At 40.6% G+C, this 21,092-nt stretch overlaps 1 protein-coding gene across 2 annotated transcripts in view; it reads left to right on the top strand.

The window, feature by feature from the left end:
* The window catches only part of LOC100558144 (calcium-activated chloride channel regulator 1), a 40,575-nt gene extending 27,405 nt beyond the window's left edge, over nt 1–13,170 (top strand). Inside the window, exons 10-14 of one of the 2 annotated variants that reach the window (XM_062978060.1) lie at nt 4,369–4,599; nt 4,869–5,139; nt 7,618–7,785; nt 10,501–10,794; nt 12,448–13,170. In XM_062978060.1, the coding sequence (XP_062834130.1) occupies nt 4,369–4,599; nt 4,869–5,139; nt 7,618–7,785; nt 10,501–10,794; nt 12,448–12,842 (1,359 nt within the window). In that variant the 3' untranslated portion in view covers nt 12,843–13,170. Of the gene's footprint in view, nt 1–4,368; nt 4,600–4,868; nt 5,140–7,617; nt 7,786–10,500; nt 10,795–12,447 lie in introns of those variants that run through there. The other variant, XM_016992990.2, reaches the window with a different exon arrangement.
* The last annotated feature ends 7,922 nt before the right edge of the window (nt 13,171–21,092 follow it).

The raw sequence follows: 21,092 nt of genomic DNA, 5'->3' as shown, positions 1-21,092 counted from the left end.
TGTCGTCTCCTCTGGAGGGAATCCCCGGCCTCCCTCCGGGTCTTTCTTGCTTCCTCGTTTCTCCTCGACCTCTCGCCACCGGTCTTTGCTGGCCGCTGCTGCTCCTGAAGCGCTTTACTTGTGCCAGGGTAGATTCGACGCGCCCCGCTAGTTGAATCCATCCCTGGAGCGTCTCGGGGTCGTCTCTGTGCGCTGCCCAGCTGAAAATCTCGGGGCGTAGTCCCTCTTTAAATAGTTCCACTTTGGTTACTTCAGACCACTCCGGTACCCTTTCCGCGAGGTGGAGGAATTCCTCTGCGTACTCGGGCACCGTTTTGTCCCTCTGTTTTATTCCTTTCAGCTGGTCTCGAGCCCTCAATTGCTCTAGCCGGTCTCTGAACCGGTTCTCCAGTGCGGCGAGGAAGCGGGGCACTGACCTCAGGCATGGGTCGCGTCTGGCATGCAATTGCACATACCAGCTGGCTGCTCCTCGCTTTAGTGTGTTGCCGATGGCTCGAACCCTGCTTGCTTCGGAGGGAAATGTGTGTGCGTTGTCTTCCATGTATCCTCTAATGCTAATTAGAAAAAAGTTCAGTTCCTCTGATTCCCCTCCGTATTCCAGCTTGAGATCTTCCCTTCTAGGCATCCATTCTGCAGCCCTTTGATATTGTCTGGGCGGCATGGGGAAGGGTTGCATCAGGTTTCCTCGGGTGGCTCCTTGGAACACGCCGCGCCCCACTCCGGTGGTCATTCTGCGCGGCTCCTGGAAGTCTGCCGCCGCTGTTGGCTCTTCCGCCCATCCGCATACTGGCCTAGCTGTAGCCCCCTCATCTCGCCTTTCCTCGTCGTACGGCACATCCTCCTCCTCTTCCTGGACCCCCCGCTCCTCTCCGCCTTCGTCTGCGAATCCACTGGACCCGATCCCTGGCCCCAGTGGCCTTTCCACCCCGACGCCCATTCGGGGGGTTGGGAGCTCTGTTGGAGACGGCGGCCTCAGGGTCCCCAGGGCCCGCTGACGCTCCACTTCTCGCGCCATGCTGTCCCGGAACTGCAGCTCCTGCCAGTATTCCTCATCTCCCTCGTCCCTTGCCGCCACGGGGCTCTGCGTTGACGCCCGCTGGCCCCTCTGGCTCCAATCTCCTTCTTTGCTTGGTTCTCTCTCGGCGCCATATCGGCTGGCCTCCTTCTGGAGATTCTCTTCCAATAATGGCACCAATCTCCCCACGGTTTCCGACAGCCTGGATAAATTAGTTTCCAGGATGGATAACCGCAGGGCCACGGTCTCCGGCATACTTCCTCCAGATCCCCAACTGGTTTCTGCAGCTGCAGAGACGCCTCTTCCGAGCCTGGGAATTCTCTGGGTCACGCCGTTCGGCTTGGGGTACCCCGTAGAGGAAGCTATGGCTTGCAGCGTCTCTTCTCTCTTCGGCCGGGCCCCTTGCAAAGGCCTCTCTGCCTCATTTGGGCTTTGATCTTCTTCCTCGCTCATTATCACTTCACTGCGAATTCCGCAGGAGGGTGAGAAATGGGATTCTCGACTTTAATGTCAGGCTTACTTCAAAGGACCAGTCTGAACGCAGATCAAAGACAGCTGCTCTCAAACACAATCTTTATTGAAGAATACATGACTTTGGAAAAGTCGAGAATGACCTAATGTTTACATACATCTAATTTTATCACTTCTGATGCAACGTAATATCACACGCAAATATCATCATCAAACCCCACCTTCTGGATCACATTTCCACCAAGGTTTCTATCCCCCCCACACTACAGCAATTATAATTGTTTATACTTTCACCCCTGAGTTCCCAGGCTCATTTTATCTTCTCCCGCCAGGTGCTCGCATGTTTATGTTATGAAGTCAGATTCAGGGCTTGGAAATTCAGCCCTGGGATCTGGCTGCATGACAGATGGCCATCCAATATCTCCACAATCTCCACCATTAAAACTATAATAAAATCCTACAGTCACAGAGATAGGAGAGACCCCTAAAGCCCATCCAGTCCAACCCCTTCCTGCCTTCGGGAACACAATCCAAACATTCCCAACAGATGGCCATACAGCCTCTTGATAATAATAATACTAATAACAATATCATGGAATCCTAATGTTTGCAGACACCCCTAAGAATCATCCAGTACAACCTCCTTCTACCATGCAATACCACAGAATCCAAACACTCCTGACAGATGGCCATCCACCCAATATATAATAATAATGATGATAATAAAGATAATAATCATGATGATAACAGCAACAATAATAAGAATAATAATCATAGAACTATACCATCCAATAATTTGGAGACACCCCTAACGGCCATCCACCCCAACCCTTTCTACTATGCACCAAGACACAATCTAACCATTCACAACACTTGGACAACGTATGCATACTATACAATACTACACAGCGACAAAGACTCCCTCTACTCTCACCACTTTCACATTACACAAACAACCAAATACATACTAAACATAAAGACAACCATACAACGGACATTCAATACCACCACTAACTCAACAATTTCTCACCAACACCACCAGACAACACCACAGCAACGCGTGGCCGGGCACAGCTAGTGATTTTATATGATTTAAGCGGTTTTTTAAATAATATTTATTAAAACATTTTTATACATCATTTGTTATACAGCAGACCCATAGTAATCACTATTCAATTTTCAATATTCAATACAATTCTACAACACATTTTTGCATCCACTGTTATTTTCATATCTATCTATCTATCTATCTATCTATCTATCTATCTATCTATCTATATATCTATCTATCTATAATCCCACAACACCATGCTCCCCCCCATAACTCCATAACCCTCTTTAAACTTTTAATTAACATATCAGCTTATCATTTTTTTGCTAATTTCCATGCTACCTTATACCACTCTTCTATTTGTATATTTATTTCCCTTTTCCATTTCCTTGCTATCAACAGACTTGCTATTGTTAATAAATTTGATATTGCATCTTTTTCTTCTTTTTTCAACTGTTTATTTGTATATAAAGATAATAAAGCTATACTAGGGCTTCTTTCTACCTTGATATTCATTATCTCCTCCATCTCTTTAAATACCTTTCCCCAAAATTCACTAACATATTTACATTGCCACCACATATGTATATGTACCCACTTTTTGGCATCCTCTCCAACAATTTCTTGAATAGTTTTTGTTTATATTTGCTATTTTTATTGGTGTTAAATACCATTTACTTATCAACATATAATTATTTTCTTTAACCTGTATTGATAAATTTTTCAAATTTCTCTGCCTCCATAACTGTGACCATTCCATTTTATTTATTTTTGTCCCTAAATCTTCCTCCTAAATCTCCTTGAGATTTTTATTTTTTATTTTTCCTTTATTGATTTCATTTATTATCTTATATATTTTACTGGTTATTACTTTCACATTTTTATGTTCCTCTCTGTCTCTTCCATTTTGTATTAATTGTTCAAACTGATTAAGTTTACTATCATTTTTATTATTTTTTACCCAGTTTTTGATCCATTGCTCTAGTTGTATACAGTGGAACCATGACAATTTTATTTCCCTGAATTTTTTCATAATTCTTTCCTTTTTCATTTCAACCTTTACCCAATCCCCTATTTTATCCATAATTTTCCCTTAATTTTTTATCCATTATGTTTTTTAGATTTTTTGGAAATTTCCTTTCCATTATAATTGGGGTTATTAATGAACCATCCACGATTAACTTTCTCTTATATTTGTTCCATATATCTCATACATATTAGGTTATCAATTTTCCTAATTTCTTTTCTTGTAAACTCTTTTAAAAATATTCCAGATTTCTTCCTCTACGTTCTTCGTATCTGTTTTTAGCTATTCTATATCCTCATTTATTATTCCTTCTATAACCAATCTCAGTCTATTTGCTATATGATTTAAGTTTGATCATTGTTGGACAAATGGAATTTGCGCAGCACAAGACAAATCTCATGGCTGCCATATCAGCATTTATGTATGTTTGAACATTGTGGGATATGTTCCAACTAGCTTTCTGCAGAGCAGAATCCAGAACCACTAGACCAGGCATAATCCCTTCTCCTTGCTTCAGGTACACAAACCACAAAATTTGCTCCGCACTGCTGGGAAAACCACCCAAAGCATGTCTTTATCACTGGGCAAAGCTGTAAAAAAAAGGAGGGAGGGGGCAAAAAGCCAACTGTTGCATGCCTCAGGCTGGATATCAACCTATTTGTCTTGATACAACCATACGTGTAAATAGGGTCTACTGAGCCAATGTCCTGATCACACACACACACACGAGGGAGGTATCAGTGTGCTCACTTTTCCCCTATATTAAAACACTTTTCTCTCTCCTCCCCCCCCCCCCCCCACCAGCTTGAAAGTAAGGCAGAAAAAATTGCTTCTATGAAATGGCTGCAAGGTGTTGTTACTATTGATAAAACTGTGGGAAAAGACACTTTATTTCTGATTGCATGGAGTTCAAGTACAAGTACACCAGAAATTTCCCTGACAGATCCCAAAGAAAAAAAGTACTTAAATAAAGACTTCCGAATTGAAAATTCCAACATCCGAACAGCTAGGCTGAAGATTTCTGGAACTGCAAAGGTAAAAATAGGGTTTTCTTTCAATTTTATTCCAATTACATTGAATGAACATTTATATACTGTATATGTATATTTAATTTAATATTCAGTAATTAAAAATGACTATATATAATGGATATTAAAATAAGTGTACATATGTCTTGCAAAACTTCTGGAATTACAGCTTTGCTAGCTGCAGATAAAATACAATGACAGATTGTATAAATGGGAGATAACTACTTCCAAAAGTTTTACATGCAAGATTTCATACTTCAACACTTTGATTTGCAGACAGGAAACTGGCCTTATTCAATTAAGAATACTGACTCAGCAGATCAAGTCATTTCGCTAACAGTCACCACCCGAGCAGCATCTGCCACTGTTCCTCCAGTAACTGTGAAGACCTACATTAGTAACAGTAACAACAGTTTTCCTAATCCAATGATCATTTATGCAGATGTCAGCCAAGGATTTTTGCCAGTTATTGGAGCCAAAGTCATGGCTACAGTTGAATCCACATCTGGTAAACCTGTAGAGTTAGCGCTATATGATGAGGGTGCAGGTAAGTTTATTTTCAAGTGCTTGTTTTATAATTATTGAAACATCCTGTCGTCCTCACCTAGAACTTAGATAGGCAGAGGAGTTTGTTGGCAAGGAGAAGTCCTTCTCCCATTGGCCTCTCCATCTGCCTGTCTTCCTTTCTCTCCTCATCTTTCTTATGATTGATACATTTCAGGGACAGGCCTCTTTTTCTGAGCACATGAAAGCTAGAGTCCTCCATTTTGTTTTTCTTTTGTTCTCCTGTGAACATGGAGAGACAAGATATCTGCTGTGAGTTAGATAGCAAGGTCCTTTTAACTTTCCTGTCTGGATATGTAGTTCCCTGAATAACAACAACAACAACAACAACAACAACTTTATTCTTATACCCCGCCCCATCTCCCCGAAGGGACTCGGGGCGGCTTACATGGGGCCATGCCCAGACATAACAATATAAAAGCGAACAATGCAATAAAACAAATCAATCAACAATAAAAACAACAAAACAGATAAAAACAGTCATAAAAGGTCAGCATACAAAATAGGTATTAAAAACATGAGTTGAATTCACGGATCTGGGCCAAAGTGCAAAATATGTAGAAGTCATCAGGGAGGGGTAGTTAACCAGCTGACGTAGTCATTAAAGTGCTAAGTGTAATACTGAGAAGGCATACCTATGGGTCTATGCTCAGTGGGCAAATAGGTCGAACCTACAAGGGTCAATCATCGAAGGCCTTCTGGAAGAGCCAGGTTTTCAGGCTCCTCCGAAAGGAGAGGAGGGTGGGGGCCTGCCTGATCTCTAGGGAGTGAGTTCCAAAGCCGGGGGGCCACGACGGAGAAGGCCCTCTCGTCCCCACCAACCGCGACTGTGAGGGTGGTGGGAGCGAGAGAAGGGCCTCTCCCGACGAGCGAAGAGAACGTGCAGGTTCATAGGGGGAGATGCGGTTTCTAAGGTAGGTGGGTCCCAAACCGTTTAGGGCTTTGTAGGTGATAACCTGCACCTTGAATTGGGCCCGGAAAGTAAACGGCAGCCAGTGGAGCTCCTTAAACAGAGGCGTTGAACGCGCCCTGTAATTTGCTCCGGTTAGAAGCCTGGCTGCCGAACGCTGTACTAGTTGTAATTTCTGGGCCGTCTTCAAAGGCAGCCCCACGTAGAGCGCATTGCAATAGTCCAGTCTAGAGGTAACTAAGGCGTGGACCACCATGGTCAGATCAGACTTCTCGAGGTATGGTCGCAGCTGGCGCACAAGTTTTAATTGTGCAAAGGCCCTCCCAGCCACGGCCGACACCTGAGCCTCAAGCGTCAGCCCCGAATCCAGGAGGACCCCCAAGCTGCGGACCTGCGCCTTCAGGGGGAGTGCGACCCCGTCAAGCACAGGTTGCCACCCAATACCCCGATCAGACGTACGACTGACCTGGAGGACCTCTGTCTTGTCGGGATTAAATCAGTTTGTTCGCCCTCATCCAGGCCAACACAGCGGCCAGACACTAGTCCAGAATCCGAGGGGCTTCCTTGGATTTAGGTGGAAAAGAGTAGTAGAGTTGGGTGTCATCCGCGTAGAGATGTCTTTTATAACTTTTAATCTTGACTCTGATCCTGAATTGCTTAAGCTCAGTCGCTCTATTACTGGCACTAGAGGCTGCTGAACTGCTGCTGCTACTACTGTTTTTGCTGCTTTACTATTTTTGAATGGTTTTTCTTTTTCGGAAATTACCCCTAACGATTATTTGTTCTTTATTTCCCTGAAAACAGGAGAAGATACCATGATGTGAACATATCATACATCTGATATGATTTTTTAAAACTGACCATAAGTAAGATGTTTATTGTAGACTAGCTTAGGTACCCAGCGATGCCTGGGTTAGGTATTTTAAAATGATAAATATTAGAATTGGTCATTGTTTGGTTGTGGATTTTATGAGCGGTCCCATTAGAAATACATACGGCTCTTCAGATATAGAATATACACCAGTGATGTTGGTTGGACTACTGCTTCCATCACCCAGGGTCAATTCCCCTCCCCTCCCCTCTCCCCCCCCCCAAAAAAAACAGCCCACCAGTATTTTAAAATTGTAATGATGAGTATGGGTGCCAGGGTTGGTCCAGATCCATCTTTGGGAAGTTCATAATGCTCTCTGGATGTGGATGAATTACAATTCCCATCATTCAGGGTCAAGCACCCCCTCCCAAACCCTACCAGTATTTAAGGTTAGTCATGGTGGGCATGTGTGCCAAGTTTGGTCCAGATCCATTGTTGGTAGTAGTCCCAATGCTCTCTGGATGTGGGATGAATTATAACTCCCAAACTCCTGTAGTATTTTTTTGTTGATTATGGGAGGTCTGCGTGCCAAGTTCCATTGTTGGCAGGAGTCACAGGGCTCTCTGGATGTAGGAGCCACTCTGAAAAATACATACATAGTTACATACATAAATATGTAGATATTTTGACTTTAAAATGTACATAGATAATTATTAATTCTCATTATTTTATGTATTAAGGTGCTGATATTATAAAGCATGACGGGATCTATTCAAGGTATTTCATAGCTTTCAGTGACAATGGCAGATACAGTATCAAAGTGAATGTTCACGGGCATGATAAAACTTCTAGAAGGATCCATAGGCAAAATCAAGCTATGTATTTATCGGGTTATGTAGATAGTACTGGTAAGTAACCAAATTCTAGGAAAACTGTAAAGCATGATCGTAATGGCGATAGAAATTCTGAGGGTGTGAAATCCTCATGGAAATGCAGGGGCTTTTTACCATTCCTTTTCCAATTTCCTTGGTTGATTTTGTATAGATTTGATTTTGCAACAAGGGTGAGCATACACTTGGTCTGTTGTAATCCTGTTAGTTGTGCTTCCTAATAATGCATGCCAAAATGAATGTGTTGGAGGGGTTTCAATTAAACATTTCCCTAATTCTTACATGTCTGTGGTAATCCTGTTACCGTGTTTCCCCAAAAATAAGACTTTAATTTTTGCTCCCAAAGATGCTCTTGGTCTTATTTTCAGGGGATGTCTTATTTTTCCATGAAGAAGAATTCAGATTTATTGTTGAACAAAAATAATGAACATTTATTATATACTGTACAGTAGTTGTCATCACAAACCAGCATAACCAGATAAGCTGTGAATCCTATCAAGAATTTCTTGTTACTACCATTATTTCTATGTACAACCATCTATGGTACGTACATTTACCGATCCTGCATGCTCTGGTGTTCTGTTTGGTGGGCATGCTTCCAAACAAAAACTTTGCTAGGTCTTACTTTCGGGGGAGGCCTTATATTTAGCAATTCAGCAAAACCTCTACTAGGTCTTATTTTCTGGGGATGTCTTACTTTAGGGGAAACAGGGTGGTTGTGCTTCCTAATAATGCATGCCAAAATGAATGTGTTGGAGGGGTTTCAATTAAACATTTCCCTAATTCTTACATGTGTTTCAAAATAATATTCTGGCAGCCTTTTTTGCCTTTCTAAAGAGCTGTAGAATCAGAATCATAGCTGAAAGAGACCACAAGGGCCATCCAGTCGCTGCCATGCAGGAACACACACAGTGAAATCACTCTCGATAGATGACCATCCAGCTTCTGTTTAAAAACTTCAAAAGAAGGAGACTCCACCACATTCTGAGGAAGCATATTCCACTGCTGAACAGTTCTTACCATCAGGAGGTTATTTCTAATATTCAGGTGTTCTGTGTCAATTTGCCAGCCAAAGGTCTAGTTCAAATTTTCTCTGTATTGTGGTTTGGGCCAGGTAACAATGGCATAAATAAAAAGTGGGCAAAATGTGGCTAAGTGTGTGGCCATCCCAGGCCTCTGGAGGCCTTTATCCCCCCTTGCAAAGTGGAGATATCCCTGATGCCATAAACAGCAAATGATGCATGCTGCATCTTGACATGGGCAGGCCTTACCTTCCGATGTGAAGCAAATGTGTAAATTTGCCCTCCCACTCTTTCAATCCCCCTCCATTTCCAACTTAAAATTCTCAAAATGGCCAAATTTATTTTCAAAAATAAATTTAAAAAGATCAAGTCAAGGGGTGCTGTAGTTTTAGCTATGAATGCTTTTTAAATATTGGTTTTAATGGTTTTAACTGTTCATCACCTGGGGACTGCTTGTAATTGCCTCCAAACCCTCCACACAAAACCCGTTCAAGCCAAATGTTATCTCTATTAAAATGGTTTGCAGTAAGTTAGATTTAAAATTGAAAATAAAGGAAGAAACATGTATCAGAATGGGGTAAAATAATTTTTCACAAACTAGGTAAAGGTAAAGGTTTCCCCTGACATTAAGTCCAGTCGTGACCGACTCTGGGGGTTGGTGCTCATCTCCATTTCTAAGCCGAAGAGCCGGCATTGTCCGTAGACACCTCCAAGGTCATGGGGCCAGCATGACTACATGGAGTGCTGTTACCTTCCCATCAAAGCGGTACCTATTGATTTACTCCCATTTGCATATTTTCGAACCACTAGGTTGGCAGGAGCTGGGGCTAACAGCGGGCGCTCATTCCACTCCCGGGATTTTAACCTGGGACCTTTTGGTCCGCAAGTTCAGCAGCTCAGCGCTTTAATACACTGTGCCACCTGAGGCCCCATTTACAAACTAAAATGAAAATAAAACCCACAATTTTAGTGCTGCTGTATGAAAATTTAATGTTTCTGACTGATCATCATTCTGTATTTCATGACACATTTTTCAATGTTTGTGAGCGTATTTTTTAGCAAATCTTTTAGTTATCTAATCAAAATGTAGGGGTTTTATTTTTTGCAAGATTTGAGCAAGGGTTCTTAAATCTTTGAGGTGTTTTTGGCGCACAGTTACCTGAGGACATGTTAAACATAAGCAATATAGCTAAATGAATGTTTCAGCTACAGCCACCGGAAGAGTGCAGAAGATATGCAGGATTACACAGAAATAAGCTTGAAATGTTACAGTCATGGACTTATTTAAGCGATTCAGTGGTTCCAAAGATAAACAAATGAGTGGCTTTTAAATTTTGGTGTCATAATGGTGGTCTTCTTGAATGATCTGCATGTATTTTTGATTTCCAATCATCTTCTACTTCCATAAAAACTTCTCATCATGTGGAGATTCACAGCTTTATATAATTTACAAAAATGAAAGGAACAGTAGCATTTGCCCTGGAATTTTAAGCATGTGGGAAATAAATTTACAATAACATATTAAATAATGAGACTAGATATGAGACTAGTTCATCCTTATCATTAGTAATGCTTTTGAAGAATCAACATTTGGGGGGGGGGGGCAAAATGTAACAAAATTTGTCATCAGCAAAACTGACATTATCAAAAAAAATCACGAAGGGGAATAATCAGGTAGAAAAATGAAGGTTTTTCCATTTTTTTCACACAGGTGGAATAGTTCTGAACCCACCAAGACCTGTAATTAATGTTACAGATGCCAGTTTTGGCTTAGGAAATTTTGACAGAATATCATCAGCAGGTAGTTTTATGGTAACAGGTGTTCCTGCTGGAGGAGGAGGAGGTGGTGGTGGTGGTGGTGGAGGAGGAGGAGGAGGAGGAGGAGGTACATACAAAGATGTCTTCCCACCAAATAAAATCACCGACCTTGAAGTAATATTCAATGAGAATGATGAATTCGTTTTGACTTGGACAGCCCCTGGGAATGATTATGATTTTGGACAAGGTATGTACAATTCTGATTCGGTTGAACGTATGAGCCCATCAGTTCAATAAGTTGACTTTTTTGCATTATAAAGAGGAAATACTGTTTTCAATTCTATTTACATTAATTATCCAATTTCCTTAACATTCAAGAGTAGTATTATACTGTTGCTGTAGTTATAATTGAAGTCTTTAAGTTTTAACTATAAAGTACAGGCAGTCCCCAAGGTATGAACAAAATAGGTTCTGTAGGTCTGTTCTTTAGTTGAATTTGCATGTTAAGTCACAACAGGCACATTTTTTAAAGTGTAACTCCAGCTAAATACACACACACAGGCTTTGGATAGCATAGGGAAAAGTTAACGCCCTGTGGTGTTTGTTTTGCTCCCTGTTCCCCCGTTCAGAAGATTTCGCCCCTCTTTTTGTCCCAGTGAGAATTAGATTTTGAAAAACATGGCTTGTTGTGGAAACCAGGATTGGTGATAAAGCTTCAGTGGAGACACCTTTCCCCCATGGTAACTCTTTCAGGAGTGAATTTCCCTTCTGAGGGGTAGATTTTTCTCACTTTCTGTTGTCTCACCATTGGGGGCTGCCTGTACTTGGTGTTATTGTGAGCCACTTTGGATCTCTTTTTTTTTTAAGAGAAAAAGTAATATGATGATGGTGATGATGATGATGATGATTGTTATTATAATATCAATAATAGTAATAATAATATAATAGATATTAACCTTCAAGTTGGTCCATTATTATCATTATCATTACTACTACTACTACTACTACTACTACTACTACTACTGTGTTTCCCTGAAAATAAGCCCTATCCCAAAAATAAGACCCAGTTAAAATTGCCAGTCAGATTTATTAACTAGTAGGACATCCATTGTGACACACGAGAGATGTACTGAATTATAAAATAATAATATATAATTCAATATAAATGATATTGATATAATATTGCAACGGTGTTCCAGAAGATGTGACATGAATGTAGATTGTTTTACATGAATAAATGTAGCTTTTTGTACATGAACAAGCAAGACAGTCCCTGAAAATATGCCCTAATGCATCTTTTGGAGCAAAAATTACTATAAGGCCTGGTCTTATTTTTTGGGAAATTCAGTACAGTAGAGTCTCGCTTATTCAACATTAACGGGCCGGCAGAATGTTGAATAAGAGAAAATGCTGGATAATAAGGAGAGATTAAGGAAAAGCCTGTTAAACATCAAATTACGTGATGATTTTACAAATTAAGCACCAAAACATTTTGTTTTTCAACAAATTGACAGAAAAAGCAGATCAATACATGGTAATATTATGTAATAATTTACTGTATTTACGAATTTAGCACCAAAACATCGCAATGTATTGAAAACATTGACTACAAAAACTTTGACTACTAAAAGGCAGACTGCGTTAGATAATACAGAATGTTGGATAAGCAAGACTCTACTGTACTACTGTTAATTCACAGTTTGTTTAGAGCAATGGTGTCAGAGTTGTGGCCCTCCAGGTGTGCTGGACTTCAGGTGCCAGAGTTTCTGGCAATTGGATCAGGTGGCTAGGGCTTCTGGGAGTTGAAGGCCCAAACATCTGGAGGGCCACATCTGGTTTAGAATCATAATTAAGTATTTTTAGCCTAATGGGAATGTGTCATCTCTCCCATGTTTTTCAGCTGACAGATATGAAATAAAAATGAGTGGAAACCCATTGGACTTAACAGAGGCTAACTTTGCTAGTGCCACCTCTTTGGACACTTCTGCTTTGATACCTGAATTTTCTGGAGACAAACAAACCTTTCGGTATGAGCCAGATGAACTTGCAAAAGAAAATGGCACCCTAATGTACTTTGCCATTCGTGCCATCGATGCAAGCGACAATGTTGGAGAAGTATCCAATATTGCAAGGGCCACTCTGCTCTTTCGTGCTGCGCCTCCTAGTACTTCTACCCAACCTTTCGTTGTGATTGTTTTATGCATTGCCGTTATTGGTGCTGTTTTAGGCATAGCATTATATGCTTTACATAAGTGGAAACAAAGTCGTCGTGAGAGCATGGTTAGCATGGATTAAACGGCGACCAGTAGAAATGTTAATTGAATACTACATGTTTACCTTCCATTGGTAGTTCTACATACATTGTGTAAAAAACAACAACCAGCAGCATGAAGCTCATCTGTATTTTTATGTATAATCTCATGAATGACTGCATGTATGACTAAATTCACACTATGAAGGCACCGCCTAGACATAAAATCTTTCTTTTTAGACTGAAAAGTTAAAAAAATTAAATGGAAAATTTCATTAAAGGGGAAAAAAAACCTGAGTTTGTTTTAAGAATTGTTGTAGGAACAAAATTTCTTCAAAGTTACAAGAATAAACTGCTAATTAATTTTGTGAATTAAGTTTCATCATTAAATGAAATAATGCCAAGGGGGTCGAGACATTTTATATTTAAAGCAATCAGAGTTGGGACTAATCTTATATTATCTGTTCCCTGACTTTTGGGTTTAATATCAAAGTTATTTAGTATATCAATGTGAGATAGTTAAAATTTCTCCACTCTATTTATATCTCTGATGAAAATTTATTTATGCAAACTCTGGTTTTGGTGACAAGAAATCATCTAACTATTAGCTGTTAAAGATAAAGGTAAAGGTTTCCCTGACGTTAAGTCTAGTTGTGTCTGACTCTGGGGGATGGGGCTCATCTCAATTTCTAACCCGATGAGCCAGCATTGACCAAAGACACCTCCAAGGTCATGTGGCTGGCATGACTGCATGGAACGCCGTTACCTTTCCGCCGGAGTGGTACCTATTGATCTACTCACATTTGCATGTTTTCGAACTGCTAGGTTGGCAGAAGCTGGGCCCAACAGCGGGAGTTTACCTCGCTCCCTGGATTTGAAGCGCCAACCTTTCAATCAGCAAGTTCAGCAGCTCAGCAGTTTAATCCGCTGCACCACCAGGGGGCCTGAACTCTGTGATAAATATTGGGATTGGCTTAACAACATATTTAGTGTCCTATTTAATTGTGATCTTCTTTCTGTTGGAGGTTTCTATTTCCCCTCTCATATGGCTTATGTTCATCTCATTCAGTGACATAGGAACCAGAAGTTTACATTATTGTTATCAACTTGATTCTTGGCGACTCTATAAATGACAGACCTCCAAGTCATCCTATAATCAACGGCGTTGCTCAGGTTTTCCAGACTCCAGGCTGTGGTTTCCTTGACTGTATCTATCGACATGGAATGTGGTCTTCTTTTTCTATTGCCTACGAACTTCCAAAACCTTGTCTTTCCTAGTGATGTCTTCTCGTGATATGGCCAAAGTACAGCAGTTTCAGTTTGGTCATCTTGTTGTTCTTTTAGCAGTCTTGTGTCAGTTTTCCTCACTGTCCAGCTTTTACAACTGTTGAAGTGAACTTTTGGATTAAAAAACAACCCCTCAAAATATAGGAAATCATAGGAAATAGCTATAGTTCCCACTGAACAGGAGACCAATGGTCCTTCCTCCACTGACATGCAGGTTATAGTGAGCGCCATGGACATGTAACCCAAACCCTGCCAGTGTCCTCCACAAATACCATTCTGCCCCCCACCCAAGTGAAAGCTTTCATGCAAGGAAATTTAACCCTAGATTTTCTGTTTTTCCTCCAGAATGGACGTCCCAGGGTTCCTTAATTTGCATGACCCCCGCCCACTGCCTCTACCTTTACCCCTTCCTACCCTTTGCTATGGCCCACAGTTAACAGAGGAATTGATCAGCAACTGAACAAAAGGTTTGGGGAGAATTCACAATGATTTACAAGAGTTGTACTTGACCTACATCTAGAGAGCATTGTTAACCCAACCAACGATGGATCTAGGCCAAACTTGCCATGGATAATGAGACTTGAAGTACCTTCACTGATACTGTGGCCTCCACCAACAATGGACTGGGACTAAACTTGGCACAGAGAAGCCCCATGACCAACTGAACAAACTGCAGGGGTTAGTAGAATGGACCTTGATTTTGGGAGTTATGGTTTACCTGAATCCAGAAAGCACTGAACCCAGCTGATGTCAGATCTAGACCAAACTTGGCACACAGACCTAACATGGCCAACTGTGCATACAGGCCTGGTTTGAGGATGATTGACCTCGGATCTGGGAGTTGTAGTTCACCCTTAACCAGAGAGCCCCGAACCCAGCCGATAATGGAAGTAATTTGTAATCCGCAGGGGCAAAGAAACCTGGATAGTTTTTCTGCCCAGGAGTCTTGGTTAAAGCCATTAGATTGTTCTAAGAAGCACAATTTTGGCAGTCTGTTGTTTTTGAGATTTTTTTATTTTAGACCAGTAGTTAAAGGCCCTGATTTTGGCGAGACCTTCGATAGAATGTATTTCTAACTCTGCTCTAACTGCGGCAGCGGTGGTCTTAGTTTCAACAGCAAGTATCTGTCTTAAAATTTTTGATTGTGTTTGTTCTAGTATTGGTAGTTTGGTTAGACTCAGATTTCTGCTCCATATAGTATCATGGGGAGGATTTTTGCTTTATAAACTTTCTGAACACCATAATTTTTGACTTGGTTTTGGTTATTGTCAGCTCGTTTTTGTGGGTGTAGATGTTAAGTTTAATCAGTAATCTTCATAAACCTATTTGGGTATTAGACATCAGAACCATGTCATCCGCATATGGAAGAGTATTTATGTGTCTGTTACCAATTATAGGCCTATGGACCTCGGAGCTGCTGAGGTTGTCTGGCAGGTCATTGATATAAAAGTTGAAAAGTAAAGGGGCTAATAAACAGCCTTGTCTTACACCTTTGCAGGAGTCAATTCTCTTTGTCAAGGCACCACTGATTCCAGTCCTAACCTGGATATGGTTGTTGGAGTATAAACTTTTGATCAGGAGTAGTAATCTACAGTCTATTCCATGTAGCGTTGTGTTGTAATGCATATTATCATTTATTGTATTGTTCAATGTGTTATGATTTGTTGTTCTTTTTATATTCTGTTATATTGTATTGTTCAGGGCATGGCCCCATGTAAGCCGCCCTGAGTCCCCATTGGGGAGATGGTGGCGGGGTATAAATAAAGTTTATTATTATTATTATTATTATTAATATTAATATTATTATTATTACCGTTAGTTTTTGCCAGAGGAGCTCTCTGTTGATGCTGTCAAAGGCTGCTTTTAGATCAATGAAAGCAACATAAAGTCTACTCTTTTTTGATGTTTATATATTAGGTGGTTTAGGATAAAACAGTTATCCATGGTGGATCTTCCTGATCTGAAGCCAGCTTGTTCTTCTGATAGGATTTTATTTTCATATTCCCAAAGCTCTTATTTAGAAAGAAGTACTTTAGAGTAGATTTTGGCCACTATATCTATTAGGCTGTTTTTTAAAAAATCTTTTTTGCACCCTTTTTTGTAAATAGGAATAATTATTGCCAATTTCCAACCTGTAGGAATGTTGGCAGTGTTATTTATGTGATTACATAGACCTGCTATTAAGGGGGCCCACCAGTCAGGGTTGGATTTATATAACTCTGGTGGTAAAAAGTCTTCTCCAGGAGCTTTATTGTTGTTAAGGCTTTCAATTATACTCTTTATTTCCTATACGGTAGTCAGGGCCAGTCTGGCAGATTTTTGGGGCTGTCTATACTAGGAGTAAGATCTCCTTTGGAAGGGGCAAACAGTTGTGAAAAGTGGATCTGCCAATTTGCTGCAGGAATAGGGGCATCAAATGCATATTTCCTTTCTTTAAGAATTCCAGCTACTGAATTCCAGAAGAGGACTGTGTTCCTCCCTTTAGCAGCGAGTTCTAACTCATTCAGATGGATGGGTTGTCTTTTTTGCTCTAATGGTTTGCTTATATTTCCTTCTCAGTTCTAACATATTGTTATGTATAGTCTTAGACTGAGACCCCTACGCCTTTCTCATTAGGCTCTTAAGTCTTTTCCTAATGGATTGTCACTCAGTATCGAACCAATCCGGTCTATATCTTTTGGTAATTGATGGGGTAGCATTCTCAGTTAAATGATTTTTTAGTTGGCCGCATATATTCTCCATCGCCGAATTAACTGCCATCTAATCGGACGAGGAGGTTTGTATTGTAGCTGACCAATGATCAAAGTCTGAGGAATTAAGGTACTTGTTTATCTCATCAGTGTTGACCTTATGCCACCTGATTCTTTTGTTTAGTTGTACCTCGGTTTTGTTTGTAATCCGTTGATCCAGCTCATTAGTAAATCTAAGGTCCGGTGGTACCCTGATCTTAACACTGACTGGTTGATGATCACTATCAGCTCTGGGAAGAACTTCAATTTGTGAAAAGAGATAATCTTTTCCAGCAGAGACACAGATGAAATCAAGTACACTACTTGTGTGTATGCCATGGTAAGTGTAGGGGTATTTGAAGTTAGGATCATTGCCCCCTAGGATGAGCAGGCTGCATTTGCTGATTAGTGACAAAAGTTTTGCACCTGCTGCATTGGTCTTTGTGTCGCAGGAAGACCAACAGGGTATCCCGCTTGCAGAGGGACTGGGTAAGCCTATAGAGGATGCAAAGGTCTCAGGTGAAGGGCCTAGTCTGGCGTTCAAATCCCCCAACATAATAATTACAGTGTGTGGGTGAAGGAGTGAGATGTCTAGAATCATGGCTTCTAACTGCACCCATATTTCAGGTCTATGATATGGGGATGTGAAAGGTGGGATATACACATTAATCATTATTAGGTCACTATTCCTGTAACTGAACTTTACAACCAGAACTTGTGGCAAGTCATCTTCCTCATATAATTTGGTACCTTTCCAGTTTAGTTCTGTCTTCAGCAAAATCCCTAGACTCCCAGAAGCTCTCCTTTTATTTTTTGATTTTTGGGCGTTATTATACCAAATGTCATAGCCAGGTAGCTGTAACTGATCACCCCGTCAACCTCCCATGATTCTTGCAGAGCTATTAAGTCAAAGTTATTAAGAAAATTAACCATTTCTGCATTTGAATTTACCCCCTCCCCAGCCACATTCCACGACAGGATCTTCATGTCATTCATTCCAGGGGATGATCTTTGGATGGGAGGTCTCCTGGGACCCCGTGTGGCTGTGTAGCTTTCAAGCTATTTCCACGCTTGACCCCTTGCCCATTACTTCACTATCTAGGGATGTTTCGCCTGAATGTATGATAAAGGAATTTTCAGTGTAAACACAGGGGTTAGTAGTTTGGGTTTTCATAATATTGATATTCAGGGACAGTGGGAAGTGTTTAGTGATGGTCTCATCTTTCTCCTCAGGATATAAAAATCTCATCTCTAGCCAGTTTGTGCTATCTGGAACTGCTCTCTGCTGCTCAATTGTTTCCTTAAGACCTTCTTCATTTGAGTACTGGCATTTTATATTAATTTTCTTCAAAAGACAACTTAGCACCTCCAACCTTTCTATGAGGTCCCGAAGGGGACTCAGGGCAGATCACATTACACATATAGGCAAACATTCAATGCCTTTTAACATAGAACAAAGACAAAACAAACATAGGCTCCAAGCGGGCCTCGAACTCATGACCTTCTGGTCAGAGTGATTCATTGCAGCTGGTTACAGCTGGCTTGCTCTCCAGGCTGCGCCACAGCCCGAGCCCTGTGGCTCTGCTGACATTGTGTCATCGGGGACCTTTTGGATAGGAACCTGTTTAAAAAATATTGATTTCCTGGTTAATCCAGTGGGTTTGTGTTGCCATGTTGTTGATCTTTTGGTACCCTGGATTTGTTGGTCTGGAGCTGTCCAGTTTGCCTTGTCTAATGGCACTATTTCTTAGCTTCGGGGTACTTTTTTTTTTTTTTACTTTTTCTCCTACCCATTGCAGTGGGGTTTGAGGGTGGGATGAGTGCAAATTATTTCTTTAGGCCTCGTTTGTAGTTCCTAGATTGTCTTGGCTGAGTACTTGTGGTTTTTTGTTTCGCCTCCTTTGACAAAGTTCTCTCTCTCCCCATCTACCTTGGCAAGCTGTGGCTTCTTAGCTGCAAGTGTTTGTATTGAGCTGTGCAAAGGTAAGGCTTTCTCCCTGTAGTTATTCCTTGTATAAACCATTCTTTAAAAAAACTTTTTAAAAATTCTTAAAACGTTCTGAAAACAATGTTAAAAGTTAAAAGTTCGGTTTATCTGGACTCTGGCACTCCTCCACACTCCTCTGCCGGCTGTCGAAGCCAGGAATTATAATTTCATTGGAGCTCTGCTCTTTCCCATCTGGAGATTCTGGCTTTTTCTGTCCTAACAACTCAAAACAGCTCACCTTTACCTTTACCTTTATTTACGGTAGTATATCAGTGTGAGACAGTTACAATTTCTCCACTCTAGTAATACCGTATTTCTTCCATTCTAAGACACCATCAATTGTAAGGCACACACAAAATGCAGTACCACCAACAGGGGAAAGGGTATATTTATATATAGCCCTTGTGATTCTAAGGCCCCATCTACACTGCCATATAAAATCCAGATTATTTGCTTTGAACTGGATTATATAGCAGTGTAAACTCATATAATCCAGTGCAAAGCAGATAATGAATTATCTGATTTGATAATCTGGATTATATGGAAGTGTAGAAGACGCCTAAATTGCACCAGTTATTAGGGATGTCTGTATGGGGAAAAGTGTGTCTAAGAATGAAAGAAATGTAGTATTAAAAGTGTCATGCTTTCCCACACTCCTACAATACATGTGGCCTACAAATTTCATAGATATGACCGAGCTACATATAATGCATATCTGAGGTAATCTTATTCCATTATCTAGACCAGAGCTTTCCAAATATTTCATGTTAGTGATACACTTTTTAGGCATGCATCATTTCACAACACAGTAATTCAGTTCTTTTAGCAAACCGGAGGTTAAGCCAACCCTTTAAAAGATATATGGGCCCACATGTAAATTGTAATGACCGTATATATGGGGACACAATATATCTCATGCAAACCTTCCATTCATACAGTATTTTAATGTGATTTCTAATATAATAACGGACATTAATGTGACACACTGCAGCCAACACACTAAGACATCATGAAACACAGTTGGAAAAGCTTTGATCTGGACAAATGCTGAAGAAGAGTGCAGAATTAATGTAGTTTGACACCACTTGAACTGCCCTGCATCAATACCATGGAATCGTGGGAGTTGTAGTTTTACAATTTCTTTAACCTCTGCTAGCGGATGCTGAGGTCTCACCAAACTCCCGTAATTTAATACCATCGAGCCATGGTAACTAACTGCGTTAATTATATACCCTAGGTGTATAGTCCTAGAAGATTAAGTGCAGAATTAATGCCGTTTGACACTACTTGAACTGTGTTGTCGAAGGCTTTCATGGCCGGAATCATTGGGTTGTGCATTTTCCAGGCTGTATGGCCATGTTCCAGAAGCATTTTCTCCTGACGTTTCGCCCACATCAATGGCAGACATCCTCAGAAATTGTGAGGTATATTGGAAAACAGCATATATCTGTGGAAGGTCCAGGGTGGGAGAAAGAACTCTTGTCTGTTGGAGGCCAGTGTGAATGTTGCAATTATTAATCACCTTGATTAGCATTAATGGCCTTGCAAACTTCATTCCTGCCTGGGGGAATCAGAACAGTAAATAAAGAACAACACTCTGAAAACAGAGGAATACAGACATGAATATTGCTTATGTTTTATTCTTTTGTATTGTTGTATATTGGCATCAAATTCTGCCAGTTTTGTAAGCCGCCCTGAGTCCCTTCGGGTGAGAAGGGCAGGATAGAAATGAATAAATAAATAAATAAATAAATCAGGGGCAGCTAACAGCTCAGAACAAATTTATTTATTTATTTATTATAATATTTATATTCTGCCCTTCTCACCCAAAAAGGATCCCCCCAGGCAGGAATGAAGCTGGCATGGCCATTAATGCTAATGAAGGTGATTAATTACAACATTCACACTGGCCTCCAACAGACAAGAGTTCTTTCTCCCATCCTGGACCTTACACAGATATATAAACCTCCCTTCCTTAAGTTTTCTTGTTCTTGTTCTGGTTTTAAATAATTTTTTATTATGCTATTGTTACTATTTTAGTATTTTACTATATTTCTGTGTATAATTGTTTTTATCTTGACGTATTTTATCTGCTGATGATGTGTATTATGTATTAATTTTATTTCAGTTTGTTGTAATTATCTGGGCTTGGCCCCATGATAGCCACCCCAAGTCCCTTCGGGGAGATGGAGGCAGGGTACAAAAATAGTTATTATTATTTATTGACACAAAGACATAGTATGACACAGCAAATGGGATATATATGCTGGATTTTGTATCACAAAATCACA

The sequence above is a fragment of the Anolis carolinensis genome, chromosome 4, assembly GCF_035594765.1.
Source record: "Anolis carolinensis isolate JA03-04 chromosome 4, rAnoCar3.1.pri, whole genome shotgun sequence".
Classification (NCBI taxonomy): Eukaryota; Metazoa; Chordata; class Lepidosauria; order Squamata; family Dactyloidae; genus Anolis; species Anolis carolinensis.
The sequence above is the reverse complement of the archived record's forward strand: the minus strand, read 5'-3'. Positions and strand labels throughout refer to the sequence as shown.